Source organism: Oxyura jamaicensis, chromosome 1, assembly GCF_011077185.1.
Source record: "Oxyura jamaicensis isolate SHBP4307 breed ruddy duck chromosome 1, BPBGC_Ojam_1.0, whole genome shotgun sequence".
Classification (NCBI taxonomy): Eukaryota; Metazoa; Chordata; class Aves; order Anseriformes; family Anatidae; genus Oxyura; species Oxyura jamaicensis.
The window spans coordinates 126562023-126577007 of record NC_048893.1 but is presented as its reverse complement, the minus strand read 5'-3'; the positions used below and the strand labels follow the sequence as shown (position 1 = coordinate 126577007).

At 40.9% G+C, this 14985-nt stretch overlaps 1 protein-coding gene across 6 annotated transcripts; it reads left to right on the top strand.

Moving 5' to 3' along the window:
• The first annotated feature begins 1359 nt into the window (after positions 1 to 1359).
• On the top strand, positions 1360 to 14179 carry TCEANC (transcription elongation factor A N-terminal and central domain containing). Of its 6 annotated transcripts, none has more exons than XM_035330894.1 (3): positions 1360 to 1488; positions 4989 to 5103; positions 12961 to 14179. In XM_035330894.1, the coding sequence occupies exons 2-3, from the start codon at positions 5069 to 5071 to the stop codon at positions 14009 to 14011; spliced, it is 1086 nt and encodes a 361-aa protein (XP_035186785.1). In that variant the 5' UTR covers positions 1360 to 1488; positions 4989 to 5068; the 3' UTR covers positions 14012 to 14179. The 6 variants fall into 6 exon arrangements, with proteins under 6 accessions (XP_035186785.1, XP_035186955.1, XP_035187116.1 ...); XM_035331064.1 differs by having other exon boundaries at positions 1420 to 1514; XM_035331225.1 differs by having other exon boundaries at positions 1442 to 1488; positions 12924 to 14178.
• The last annotated feature ends 806 nt before the right edge of the window (positions 14180 to 14985 follow it).

Below are 14985 nucleotides of genomic sequence, written 5' to 3'. Positions count from 1 at the left end.
AGTTGAACATTGTTTGACCAACATTTTTCCAACTTTTTCCATGCATATTTTACACTTTATCAGCTGGCAGAGTATCTCACCCTGTTGAATAGAAGCCTGTGTTTTTAAAGAAGTAGATATTTATTACAGCGAACACTGAAGCCTCAAGGAACACAAGCTGTTACAGTTGCACTGATTTTATCCTGGAAAACCATGCAAACACATACATCATTACATGTATACACATGTATGTATCAGATATATCATGTTTATCATATTTTTGTTTTACTTCAGGAGTAATTGAGAAAGCATTGCTGTCTCTTTTTATAAATGGGAAACTGGAACAATGATTCCTCATTCATTAGACCAAAGACAGATTAATTGAGAAGGGTCTGAGTAAGGAACCTGCTTCAGAAGAGAGGCTTCAACCGTTCTGATCCCTGCTCCAAGGAGGGCTAATCACAAGGAGTGAGCCGTGCTCCTTCTTGTGTCTACTCTGCCAAGGGAGCTCGGCTCCAGTTCTGGAATGCCATGTTATCTGCTTCCAATCCTTCATCTCCTCTTGTTCCATAAAACTACGGATTCTTTGGGATAAGCTTTGTCCCATGCTTTGTTGTATGAGCCATAAAGATGTGGCAAAAAGGAAGTCCTACCTCATCTGTGATCACCAGTTGTCCATAATACGGAACAGGGCTGACCATTGTACCCTGTATTCAATCACTTCCAAATTCATTAGCTTGACACAAATACATTGTGAGTTAAGTATTAAAGGAAATTAGCCATCATTTAGGATCCTTCACCTAACAGTGTATAATGCAACCGCTGCAGCACCACCGATTAAAAGTTTGATAGCATGCAATAGAGAATATTGAGCCCTGTCTCATTCCAATAATTTAATAAATTGCTTATATGATTTTTTTTACAGTCTATACATCAATACAAGGGTGGCTTTTTGTTGTTGTTGTTTTTGGTGATAAGTCCTGATGATGTTCGTTATGTGAAAACGGGGAGAAGGGGCGCGCCCGCCCTACATGCTGGTCGTCTTTGGTACCTGGAGGCAGGAGCCTTCATTGACAGCAGAGGGCAACATAGGCCTCATCAGTGAATAGAACCAAAAGCATTTACTTAAAAATCACAGGCTTTCTGCTGCAATTGAGAACAACCCCCACCACACACCTGTACATTTGCTGCAGAGCCGACCAGAAACGTTAACCTTTCACAAACAAATTTTAAATGCTCAGTGTAAAACGCATATGAAACCGCTGCGCTTTTTTTTTTAAACACGTTTACTTTGGCTACGACGCACCAACTCACGGACGTTTACCACTTAATCTGCCACGCGTAACACAGACACCCGCCACCCCCAGGCAATAAGTTTTATAACCCCATTTTTATCTCCTTTTCTCCCGGGGGCCGGCCCAGGCGCTCACCCCCCGCCCGCTCGCTAAGATGGCGGAGGCGCGGCGCAGGAAGCGGCAGGGCTCCGCCATGTTGCGGAGCGGCGCGGAGGTAACGGCGCCGGCGGCGGTGCCGGGGTAGGGGCCGGTGGCTCTCTGTGTTCCCCCGGAGCAGCCTCCGCCTTCCGCGGCAGTACCGGGGAGACGCATCCCCGGCTCATGGGGCTGGGGATGAGGTCGGGGGAAGGGGTGAGCCCCAGCGGGAGCAGGCGGCGGGGGTCCCGCAGCGCCCTGAAATGGCGCCGCAGGGCGGGCGGGATGGGGCAGCCGCGTACCCCTGCAGCTGCCACCACCCCCGGGGGACACAAAACGGCTCCGTCGCCCTGGGTCCGCTCTACTTAATGCCGGTGCCCTTTGGGGCCCGTGTTTTCGGCGAGGTGGAGGCGTTACAGGCCCCAGAGGCCGAAGGGGAGAGGGTGGAGGATGGCAACTGAGGAGGGAGCAACTCAGCAGCGTGCAGGCTAAAGCGAGGTGGGCGTGAGGAGCAGGCATGAGGGAGTGATGTTTGAGTTGGGATAAAAACCAAAAAACGTAGTTAGTGTACCCGGGGGAGTACTAAGTGGTGTTTAGGAGCATAATTACAATTGCAAGTGGGCCACCCGTTTTATGGAAGTACTTGCAGGCAAGTTTGCCTTGTGATTTCCATCTCTTGGCTTATGCTGGTGTGTGGTGGCCAGGTTACGGCGATGGTAGTTGGCCGCTGGCATCCTTAGAACGACTCCAGACCTCCGTGTATAAGCTGTCATCTGCTGTTGACTTCTGCATCTGGCAAATGTCTCAGCTGGTTTCATACAAATGAGTAAGGCTGGCCTGCTTCTCAGCTGTTGTAGGACTTCTACAGCTGGAATTCTTGATGTAGAAGAACCAGAACTGAGAAATTGCAGGATGGCTATCACTGACGGTAGTCTTGTGGGTGCCATTTTGTAGGTATTCTCTCCATCTACCTCCTTGCAGTGTTTTACTAGAGATGAGTCAAATGTCAGCATAAATTGAGAAAGGAATTAGAGAGTTCACCCTTCTCAGCGTAGTATTGTTTTTAATAATTAAATACATAAGCATCCATTTCACTTCAAGGGTATTTCAGATCTTATTGCAGTCAGTGCTCGTCAAGTGTCCTGATCAAGATCCTCAGATGTTTAGGCTTTATTACATAGTTCAGCAGAAGGATAGTGGATACTAATAATATTTTATAAATACCCTTTGTTAATAATATTTATAATAATATTATATATTATTATATATGTATATAATACATAAATATAATACAGTATTTATAATGTTAATAATCTTTTTTTCTTTAAAGCTATCAGGAATATATTCCTTTGGATAAACATCCTTTGAATGTAGAAAAGTATGTGTTTTTTTTAAAGGGAAAAGGTTATATCGGTTTAGCGTGGAAAACCTGTAAAAGAATGATAAAGTGATATCTAATGGAATTATGTCCTTAACAACTGGATAAGAAACAGAAATAGTATCAAGCTGAGACTTAACAAGAAACAGAACGTTAAAGCCAATAAAAGGTCTCTGCTTATCTGATAAATGATCAAAAATGCAGTCATTCACAAAAGTACATAAAACAGATTTTTATTACTTACGTGTCCCATTTTTATACGAATTTATTGGTACCTTTTGCCATAAAAAGACAGTGCAGACTGAACATCTACTTTTGCTTGTACTGTGCTGGAATTGAAGTCGATGCTAGCTCTCTGATTAAGAATAATCTTAAAGCTTTTTTGGAAAGGAAATGCGTATTCTAGAGAAAAGAATTGCTTGTTCTTTCCAAAAATCATTCATATTTTGTTTCTAAAGTATTAAATGAACAAATCTGCTCTGCGTAGATACATTTTGTTGTAAGTACATTTTTTATTTGTTGATTTAGGCTTCTGTCTGCAAGCCAGTGTGTTTTGTTGGATGCCTCTGCCAGTGCAGAGGCTTACCAAAAGGTGGGGAAGCTTTGCTTAGATTGGTTTAAAATCTGTGGGTCTGTAAGAGGATAATAACAGTATTTATGGAGACTGAAAAAGAAGTAGATGAACAAGAATGTCAGATAAGGTGTGCCTGTTCAAAATCTGCAGCTCATAACCAATTCTTCACTTCACTAGAAGGTTTTAAAAAATCACAATTGATTCTACCAAAGCAAGAGGACAAGAAGTTCGAAAAGGGAGTTAGAAAATGGTGAAGGAAAGCTGTGCTACTAGGCAGGAATGTGAGAGTTACTATCACTATCATCATTATAGGTGAACAGGGAAAGTACTGTCAGTCTTTAGGAATTCTGTAGAATGCTAAAAACTTTAATTTCGTCAAGTAGTGATTCCTGGAGCCGTGTTGTACATGGTAGTGTTATCATTCTGTAAAAACAAATAAATAAACCAGCCGTTCTTGCTATAAAGAAAAGATGTGACTACTAAAGGATTAGAGCCTCAAAAAAAAAAAAAAAAAAAGGGTAGGTCCATGTCAGTGTGTTGGAGGTTTTGAATAATAATTTTCCAGTGTTTGGAGGACAGTATTATGAATGTGTCTTCTGCACAGGCTTGAAATGGAGGGAGTAGTCCATGTGTCTGAGGTGGCAAGAGGGAGAGAGCTTTGTGAACTGAACTGTTAGCATGACCTGTATATACCATCAGGCAATACAGTCTGTGTGTTTTGAAGAAAACAACTTCCTTTTGGAAGATGTTGCAGCCTTGCTGGAATTGTTCTGCTGGTCTGGTGTCCAAAGTGATTAGATTGCTTGTATCCGTCCAGATGAATAGTTTGGGAGACTAACGGTGTTTAATTAAATTAGATAGTTAATAAACTATGTCACTAAGCTGCTTCAATTATGTTGGTGTTTCCTGGTGCATATCTTAAGTGAGGAAAAAATGCTTATCCTCTTGCTGTGGGAAAATGGCAAAATATCATTCTCCATATTTTCTTACAAATTTTATAGTAATGATAAATTCTTTTTATTTTGAAGCCTGTTACTGTTGGAAAAACAATGTTAGGAAATGGAGTAATCATTTCATGAAGTGCAAGTAAGTAATTTCATACAGTGAAGGTTTGGTTGGGTGTACTGATGCAGGTGACGTTATCAGCAAGGCATAGGTAGGCATTTTCTTCTTGTCACGTGGTAAGCTTTGCTCTCCAGGATGGACTTGTGGAGATGCCGAATGTAACAATCTTGTGCTTTTTTTTTTTTTTTTCCATGATGAGATGATAAACTATATTCTCCAGTTTGTGAGAGACTGTTAATTTATTATTGTATGTTTTCTTAAAAAAAGTGTATAGCCCTTCAAAAAGCCGAAGACCTTTGCTAATCTTTACTTTAGCAGGTTAATTAACACAAAAACATGTCATAATCTGTATCCTTAGGTAATATTAATTCATCTTACTTCATCATATTAATAATTCATAATTCATCATAACGCATAATTCATCTTAATTCATCATATTAATATTAAATCATCTGCTTAAATTTCATTCAGCGCTTTTATTTTCCTACGTATACTTGTCAGTTGTGGCCAAATTAATAGTTCATGTCTTGAAAATGTACCCCATGTGTCCATGTGTCTGCAGCCTGACTTCTGAGCCGCTGGAAGCGCCAGCAGGGGAGAGAATCAGCGCCCTGGTCCAGTGAACGCAGCAAGGACCTCCTCATGCAGGCAAGAGGTGGAAAGGGGCCGAGAAAAAGGTATTTCTATGCCAGTGTTGGTACGGCTTTGTCATAAAGACTTGGAAAAAACAGACAGCCCCTGGAAAATTGCCGTGACCTTGTAGCCAAACCTGAGAGTGTAATTTATAATAAAATTAGTTAAGTCTGAAAAATCATGTGATTGTAGATGAGAGAAACCACGTGTTTCTTCATGTGAAGTGGTGCCAGTCTTAAAGCAAAAGGAAGCTCTTGTTGTTTGCACGTAATTTCAATTGAAGTAATTAATGACGAATCTGTCTGAGGAACACAAACATTCTATTGTTGCACTAGTGACTCATAATGCTTTAGAATACGTTCTGAACCTGTATAGCTGCCCTATTGTGAAGATTATCTGCTACCTCCACTCGATACTGAATTCTGTCATTTTTTAACTCCTTAGGAATAATCTATTAAAAGGACCAACAGAAATTAAGATTTTGGGATCGGTGGAATAATGAGTTACCTGTAACATTTAGCACAACAGCATCTCTACTGGGGTGTGTGCTTCCATGGCAGCATCAGCTGCAACTTCCAGAACACAGAAGAGCTATAGCTGTTGAATTAATGAATTAAATTCCAGCTGGTTTTTGACTGTGAGAAGAGTCACAGTTGTTGTTGCAGTCTATTATGCAGTCTATTGATTTTTTTTTAATTATTATTTTAAGGAAATAAAATTCTATTTTAGTTAAAATTGAGGGGTTCTAGGAGAAACAACTCCAGATTGGGATCAAAAAATTGCCTTTTAAGAGGCTGCTGTGTGCATCCGCACATGAATTCAGTGTGCTTTGCCCTCTCTCCCCTCAATCTTCCTCTCGTGGGAGGAAAGCCTGAAAGAATGGGTCCAGTGGGCAAAATAGAGGGTAGACACAGCACATAGCTCCAGACCAGTTAAGAAGCACTGTTGTTCAGTCATTGGTGTAGTTGATGCAGAACAAAACTACTGCTCTATTAGACTCTTTTTATTATTCACATGCTCTTATACCAGCTGTTGTCCTGGAAAATGTATTGAAAACGTGTTTTACGTAGTATTTTTCTCTTCCCTTTTTACCTCACTATGGTTCTACTCCATGTGCAAGTGAAGTAGAGATTTTTGGGGGGAATTACTTTGCAACATTTCTGAGCTCATGTACTCCATTTCTTCTAGACCAGTGACTAAAAGGTGGCTGTGAACTGTCATTTATTGGATTGTCATGGACATCTGGCAATAGCACTGCTGTATTATCTCAATTATTATTGGATTAAGTCTGCGTTATTCATGTGGCTTTGCATTGGAGATGGATTTCTGTGTAGTTCTTTATAGTCTTTAGGGGTGGGAGGCAGTCCTGCTGAGAGGCAGGAAGAGCTCTGATTTTTGCCAAGATGAAATAAAAGCCCCAGAAAATGATTTATTGGTGACACCTTTGATATCTGCTTTCCTGCTGTAGATGAGATGAAGGAATGTTTTGGGGTCTTGGGTCTGGCTCTGAGATTTCTCTGGTTTCCTCTTAGGCTCCAAGTTTAAAATAGCATTTGATCATTTTCATTGTTTATACGGAATTCAGGTTGCCCAAGGCAAAAAATGTGGTTCCGGGACTGTGCTATGCACCGTCTCCACTGTAACATTGACCACGGTTTTGTGCAGAAAATTAGTTACGCTGTTAGGAGTACTTGGCTGCTCCTGATCTTTATATTGGCTGTGATCCTGATTTTCTTCCAATCACATAGAATTCTGCTGGGGAAGAATCATCTACGTTTCGCGTTGGGGTAGGGGAGAAGAGGACTGGTGCTGAGCCTGCTCTATGCTTCCAGGGTGTTCATCTGCACTCACGTGGATGCATTTGGGGTTTGTCTTAGTGCAGCCAACTCCTGCTGGTAAACTAAGGTGAAGTAGGCAACGCATTTCAAACCTGAGGTAGCCTGATTTTTCTTTGCTCTTGGAAGCAAACTGACTTAAAAGGTCTTTATTGATCACTGTCATTTGTTCTTGTATACACAAGCGAATAATCGTGCCATGCAGTCAGTGTGAGAGGTCCTAATGATTTGGCAAGTACCTCATCAGCACAGTATTACAGTCTAATTGTAAACACGAGCCAATCTCTACCTTGTTCAATAGACACTTGAAATTCAAATAGACATTTCCATGCTTTGCTAAAGTTGGGCAGGATGGAAATGCCTCGTGTAGCTGTCAGAGAGATGGGCATGTTTATTTTGTACAGCACAAAATCGCAATGTTAGCGTTCAGACTTCTGTTCTTGCATCTCTGCAATAACAAAAAATCATGATGCATTTTGTGACATCAGGAAAAGAGCATTGTTGTCTGCTCACCGTTTTCTTGGATTTCTTACCTCTTGGTACTAGGAAGACAGCAGAACACTGATTGAGTATGTGATTCAGTTAATTTTGCCAATGTTTGTTGAGCAGCATTTGCCAAATAGCACTAAATCAGGTAGGGAAGTGGCCTAATTGCAAATTTTAAAAATCTTGAATGAAAGAACAGCGTGCAGGGCAAAGACTGGATGAGGGATGCACCTTTTCCATCCTGTGTCCTGGCACCTTTGGACATACATATTTTTTTTGGCCAAATTTAGGCAAATAGGTACCCTAAAATGTGAGGTTTTCTAAAGGTCATAAGGAAATAGTTTTCACTTTTTCCTTACAGTCTGAATTTCCTCATTATGCACATTTTAACAGGACTGCATGGGTTTGCTATACTACAGCTCCCTCAAGTGGTAAAATATTTTCCCACTTAAAACTGCAGCTCACTTTCTGTGAAACATTTGCTCTTTCCAGAAGGCGTTGAGGCTTTCTTCAACTTCCTCTTTATTCTGCGTTTTCTTTCCTCAGATGTTGAAAAATATGAACAGCTGTCAGGACTGTGGGGTTATCAGCAAAGCAGAGCAGTGGGTGAAAGGGCTATGACAGTGCTCTTTGTTCAGCACCTGACCTGCTGAAGCAGCTTGGGCAGGACATTTCCCTGTGTAAGCTTCAATTTTGTCATCTGCGGGCTAGGGAGAATGATGAATATTTGTAGACGATCTAGAGTTGTTTTTAAATGTTAATTCCTTATCTTTTGTTTTTAAATAACTCTTCCTTCAAGCAATGCTTTTGTGTATCTGGCATAGAAAACACCAATCCCTTGACAGCTGGCAGCAGCCTGTCTGCTGTCATCTGCTGTCATGCTACAAAGCATCAAAACCCTGTTACACAGCAGAAACATCAGTGTTCAAGGAATAGGAGTGAGATCAGAAAGAACTCAGGCTTCTGCTTTGGTTCACAGTGAGTATGTGCTACAAAACGCACTCTGGTATTACCCCTGCACCAGTAATTCTTTGTTTCTCCCTGTAAGAACATGAAAAGTAAGTTTTCTACAGCTGTCTGAGGGAATCCTGTTCTGCCTTGTTTCTGCAAGTGGAAATGGTCCTACACATTGTGACTTAATGTAAAATGCTGTGCAGGGTTGCCAGAGTTAAGGAAGAGTCCTACCTCATCCTTTGACGGAAGCCTGAAGCTGTAAAACAAACAACCTTGTATGTTCTTTGTAAGATCTGGAATCTGTTTAATCTCTGATCATGTAAAAATAATGCTCACCATCACTCTTAGTGAATAAAACCAATTAAAATCCAGTTGCTGCTTGATTTAGAGCAACAAATACACAAACAACTTTTATTCTTTCCTCACCACTCTTTTAGTTTGGAAACAAAACTAAAATTTATGATTGAGTAGATAAGATAGTGTTTTATATGTACGTATCACTTCTCATCCTAAGGAATTTCAAAGTCCTTTGCAAACTAGGTGTACTCAGCAAAGCCAGTGCCATTCAAAGAATGCTTACCCCCTAGAAACCTTACCATTTTTCATTAATAAGGACATGTTTATTACTTAGTGTTTTCCCTGCTGGCAGTTACTTGGGTTTCTGTCGGTTACCAATGAATATTCCACTCCATCGGAGTTGTTAATTACAGATTTCAATTCTGTTCTTGTCACATATTTTGATGACTTATTTTTTCTTTTATGTAGTTTTGCTGAATAGGGGAGTCATTCAGTTCTCTGCTATTTTTCATAGGTGTTGAGGAAAGCATTTCCTCAGAAGTGATTGTTTTGACATAAATGTGAGCAGTCTATTAAGTAGTTGAACTTCCAAAATCAGTTTTTAATCATTCTTCATATTTTTGTGTCCATATTCTATTTTCAGTTTGCTTAACTGCTGCTGCTTGAATTTAATGTTACATAAACTTGAAAAAGTACACGCATGACTACAAAGATCTTAAAATTTCTAAGAATTTAATTACTGCTGTAGTGTGCATGCACAGAAAAAGTTCTAACATAGGCTGTATACTACATTTAATCTAAATCAAAGCAACCTTTTGTATATTTATTACAGGGTTAAAAAAAAAAATGGTTGTCTTAGGTTTGCCTATTAGAAAAACTGCATCTTACTGTGGGGTAATGAATTAGCATATGTCAGCTCCTTTTCAGTAGCTGTGTGTGTCCATAGCTAAGTGTCAGTGTGAGTGTGTGGCAGAAAGCTGAGCTCTCGCTGCATGTGCCCCTGTGCAGGCTTCTGCTGCCCTCAGAGGCTTTGTGGCAGTCGCCCCGTCTGAAAGTAGCTGCTTGTGGCAGTAGAGCTGAAGGCAGCTTTTTCAGCCTTATCCTTTACTTGTGTGCAATTAGCCACAGAAGCGGGCATGTCTTCACCTTGCCACCCTGCTGGGCTGCTGAAGGTCAGATGCATGACTGTGAGCAAGGATTACTACCAAAAAGCAGCTGATAATGACTTCGTGTGGCATTTCCTATTTACAGATCCTCACTCTGCACTATTAGAGAGCGAACTTCATGAACCATAGCTCTCAGTGTGAGGATATCAAAATACCACACCTTTGTCACTGGTTAAAAGTGTATGCATGGACAAATCATCACCAGAGCACTTCGTGTGTAGCAATTTCTTTGCATGTTTGAAGCCGTTGATACGGTAAGTGGGAGGCAGGGAAGCTCTGCAGCACCACAGCTCTATATGACAGGCTCCTGTCCGTATGGCTCTTCCTCACTGTAAATATATGCCAGTGGAGTAAGGCTGAAGATAAACCAAAATAAAAGGTACGGCATTTACTAACCTGCATTCTGTATACTAGATGTTGAGATTTCATGAGCCATCTGGCATTTGGATGTATATTTTGTGGTATGTGTAGCATAATACACTATGTATATTGATAGGTACAAGCACTGAAGAAAATTACATTTAAGGCACGTTAGAAGGAGCAGAGCTGAATCTAAGGCACAGGGCAATTATACTGGTTGAATATACAAGTATCCCTGCCTCTGCCCTAGGTTGCATGAAAAACAGTATATGCCAGCAGATCATCGTCTTCTAACATCAGCTGCTTAGTGTTTGGGAGACAGGAGGGAGCTGTCCTGCTGAAGCGATGGCCACCCTACAAGAAAACAACTCTTCCCACTCTCACAGGTTCTGGCTGGTCAGATGAGACAGGATGCAAGTGTATGTGCTTTTCAGTAAGGAGATACAGAGTTCAGCTAGTGTATTTGAATAACGTATCCTGTCTCTGAAACTACTTAGCAAATCAGTTTCTGTTATACCCATTACTGAGGTCTCACAGGACTCTAAAATGTCAGGCAAGAATGAGCTGTTTAAAGACAGGTTAAGTGAAAGCAGAGAGCATTCACTGTGGAGGTCAGGTTGGTCTGTAGTTTGTGCTTATAGAAATACAATGAAGGTTTATGCTCTTTTTTTTTTTTTTTTTTGTGTGTGTGTGGAGTTCCAAGGCCCTACCTAAAGTTTGCACATATTTCTGGCACACACAGAACAAGTCAACTAGCCCGGTAGTCATTGAAAGCAGCAGGGTGTGCAAATTATCCACCCGCCTCTCTTTTCCCTCCTCTTTCCCCATTCTCAGGAGATTTCATCATGGAAACAGTGATGGTGCAAGCAATCTGCTTATGAGTTCCTTTCAATGTGCACATGTGTAACTGGCCTCCTGTCAGTCTCTAAATGCGAGTGGCCTTTTCTAGAGTAGGATCAGGATGTATTCAGCTTCAGCCCAAACACTGTTTTTGTGTATGGATCTAGCAGACTAAATCCTAACTAAAGAGAATACATGCTCATAACACACCATTCAGTTCTGTATTCTGCATTTAATTCTCCTGTTCAGGCATTTGTTAGCATGTGGAAGATGTGTCTTTAACTTTTAAGAATTTGCAAAAGTAGCAATTGTAGATGTCATTGTTTTCAAACTGGCTTGTAGGTGTCACTGTTCTTGAGCTGCCCGGCCTTGACCATCAAACTGTCACGTGATGACAGAGCTAGCAAGGGAAAGGGCGATGACGGGGACCTGTTAAAAGTTTACTGGTCTGATTTGCCTCTCTGCTAGCAGCTGTAAAGAGAAGCTTTTGGAAGAAAGATAACACATGATCTCTTGCATAACAAGTGAAAGGTTGAGTTATTGCTGAGGCTCATGGGTCACATAGGAACAAGAATGTGGTTTGGGGCTTAAGATCCACCGAGTTACATCAGTCTCACTTGCTTAACTGTGCTGTAGAGCAGCTACAAACTTTAGCTGGGTAGCTCCCAGTATAATATGTTCAGCTCCTTACTGTTTGTTAATAAATTCCTCATATGGAGTTATGGTGATGCTTCAAAGTTCCTCAGAAGGCCTGAAAAGTGCCATCTTATGTTTGTATATAATTACTGCCTGTACCAACGATGCTCTGTTCTACAGGCTGAAACTTTTACATGATAGTGGCAACAACAAACAAATTTGTGAAAAGCACAGCTTTGCTCCACATGGCTTCCTACTCCAAATTGGTCTTCTAATGCCAACACCTATTCGATTGAATTCAACTATACAAAGGCCTTGAGGAACCAAATGGAAACATGCATGTTTTATTAAAAATGAAACAACAGATAGCCCAACATCTCAGTACTTACAAGTCTGCCCTTGGAGATTATCAGGAGGCTAGTACAGAATGTGCTCAGCAGTGTGAGGACATGATGTTTAAATAGCTGCTACAGCAGAAGGCCTCAGGCATGACTTTTAATAGACCTAATTTTAATAGACTTTGGATTTGTGTGATAGAAAAACAAACATTCTCTGAAATCAGCATTTTCAGTAAATGCAGTTTGTTGACACCAATACTGTGAAAACCCTAACCATATTTTTATTTTGTGTGTAAACGGGGAGATACACTGCCTATAAAGACTTGGGGGGGGGAGGGTAATATTTGGTAACATTTTAAACATCATCAAGTGTTCATCTGGTGCCTTTACTGAAAAATACTGAGTTTCAGAACTCACTGCTCCTTGGTAGTCCAGTGGTACTAGTCTGCTAATGCACAGAACATTGCAAAATCCACCTGGCAGGGTGGTTGTGTAGTTACCTGTCTCTTCATGGCAGTTGCCATTCTCCCAGTGTACGTAGTTTGACAAACATTTTATTTTGCTGTCAGTGTCTTGGTGTGATTTTTGGCAAAACACTTTGTTTTTTCCTTAAAAATTATTGTCATGCCCTACTTTTAAAACTACTAACTCTGCCTCATCAGAAGTCCCTGGTCTCTTCTTTCTGCCAGTGTTTTCCTTGCTTGTGTTAGACTTGCATGCCTGCTTGCACTTTCCCAGGACCCAGCCTCCTCTGTGTTCTGCATTTGCTCTGCTAACTCCACTATACACCATGTCAGGGGAAAGTTGGCAAACACAGTGATATTATGCAGATAAAATGGTGTCAAATAACATGCAGAAAAAAAAAAAAACACACTTGTGAGAATATAGAGAAAATTATTTAATGAATGTCATAACTGCAGTAAATATGATCAAATATTTTTTTGGCTTTCAGATTTAAAAATGTCTGACCAGAAAATTATTGTACACAGAGCCCATTGTATCGAAAAGCTACTATCTGGAAACAATTTCCAAGATATTGAGGGTCATCTTAAAGAGCTTGAAGATGTTGACATGACTATTGAATATCTTCAGGGGACAGAAGTTACCAAGGCTGTATACAGAGTACTCAAGAGCTGCCCTTCAGTAGAGTTGAAAAAGAAAGCAAAGCGGCTATTGTCGAAGTGGAAAGCACTTTACAAGAATAACTGTGTTCAGTCAGTACAAGTTAAGTCAGTTTCTGGGAATGTAAAGGAGGAAATTGAACATCTCAGTGGGACTCCCAGAGAACAGTTGCTGTCTGAAGGACCTAGTCAGCAGGAAGTATTAAATACTGCCCCTTCTCAAGTTTTGGTCCCATCACAAACTGTTAAAAACGTGGTATGCAATGACCCAGAAGGCAGCTTGGAACAGCTCTCCCCTTTTGAGGAACAATGTATTGATAACAAAGATTCTAAACCTCTTGTTAATGAAGCAAGCTTGCAGCAGGATCACATGAGAGCTCTGAGGTGTAAATGTGCAGATCTTCTTTATAAAGCTATGAGTGATTCTGCGAAAGAAAAAGAAGAAACTGATAAATGGCTAGAGCTATCTAAAGAAATCGAAGAACATATTTTTGCTCTTCATTCTAAAAATGACAGGAAATATAAAAATTGCATCAGAAGTAAAATCTCTAACCTGAAGAACCCTAAAAGTAGCCACTTAAAATGTAACCTTTTTTCAGGGACTTTGAGTCCAAAGGCTTTTGCTGAGATGACAGTGATGGAAATGGCCAGTGATGAACTGAAACAGCTCAGGGCCCTGTACACAGAGTCATCTGTGCAGGAACATCAGCTTCCACAAGTTATTAATGGCACTCAGACAAACAAAATAAAGTGTAGGCGCTGTGAAAAATTTGATTGTACCATCACTATGATTGCCAGAGGAACTCTCTTCCTTCCAGGTTGGGTGCGAAACACAAATCCAGATGAACAAATGTTGACTTACATTATTTGTAATGAATGTGGAGAACAATGGTATCACAGCAGATGGATTTGTCTGTAATGCTGTCCTGTCCTGTGGAGGTTTTACTCGGGTGGGCAGCCAAGTTTGTGGAGCAGATTCTGGGCCGGAGCTGCAGCCCGTGGAGAGGAGCCCACACAGGAGCAGGTGACCTGGCAGGAGCTGCTGCATGTGCTGAGGGATAGACCCCCGTGGTATGGAGCTGTGTGGGAGCAATTCTTGAAGAGCTGCTGCCTGTGGGAAGTCCCTGCAGGATCAGTTCAGCAAGGATCAGTTCAGCAAGGACTGCATCCTGTGGGAGGGATCCCACAGCACAGGGGATGAGAGACCGAGAAGGAGCGCTGGAGAAGAAGTGCTATAGACTGACCATAAGCCCCATTCCCCTGCACCACTCGGAGAGAAGAGGTGGAAGAGAGCAAATGGGGGGAAAGTGTTTTTGGTTTCTTTCATTTGTTTCTCACTTCTCTAGTTTGTTACTAATAGGCAATAAATCTTACGACTGTCTCCCTACTCTGAGTCTGTTTTGCCCATTACAATAATTGTTGATCCCTGACCTTATCTCAGACCTTGAGCTCCTTGTGTTGTATTTTCTGCCCCTTCCTCTTTGAGGAGGGGGAGTGAAAGAGCAGCCGTGGTGGAACTCGGCTGCCCACCCAAGTAAAACCTCCACATATCCCTCTTCAAGAAGTAGTTGAGAAATGTATATAAGAGAAGGTGTCTCTTGAAATGGTGTAATTTAAGATTTTATGTTGACACTATGTAGTTGAGATTAAAAATTGCAAAAAAAAAAAAGGTTTTAAATTGCTAAGTTATTTCTGAAGATGATCTGAACAAATGTGTTTTTTTTTTTTTAAGTATGTATTTTGGTGTGTTTTTTTAAATAAATAAATAAAAATGGTAACTCTACAGCAAAGGCTTACATTAGTAAGCCCATTAAAAATATTCCAGGTACTGCAGTTGTTCTTTCTCCAGGGTACGGTGTACTTGGAATTTTCATTATCTTTAGCTGGGATTCT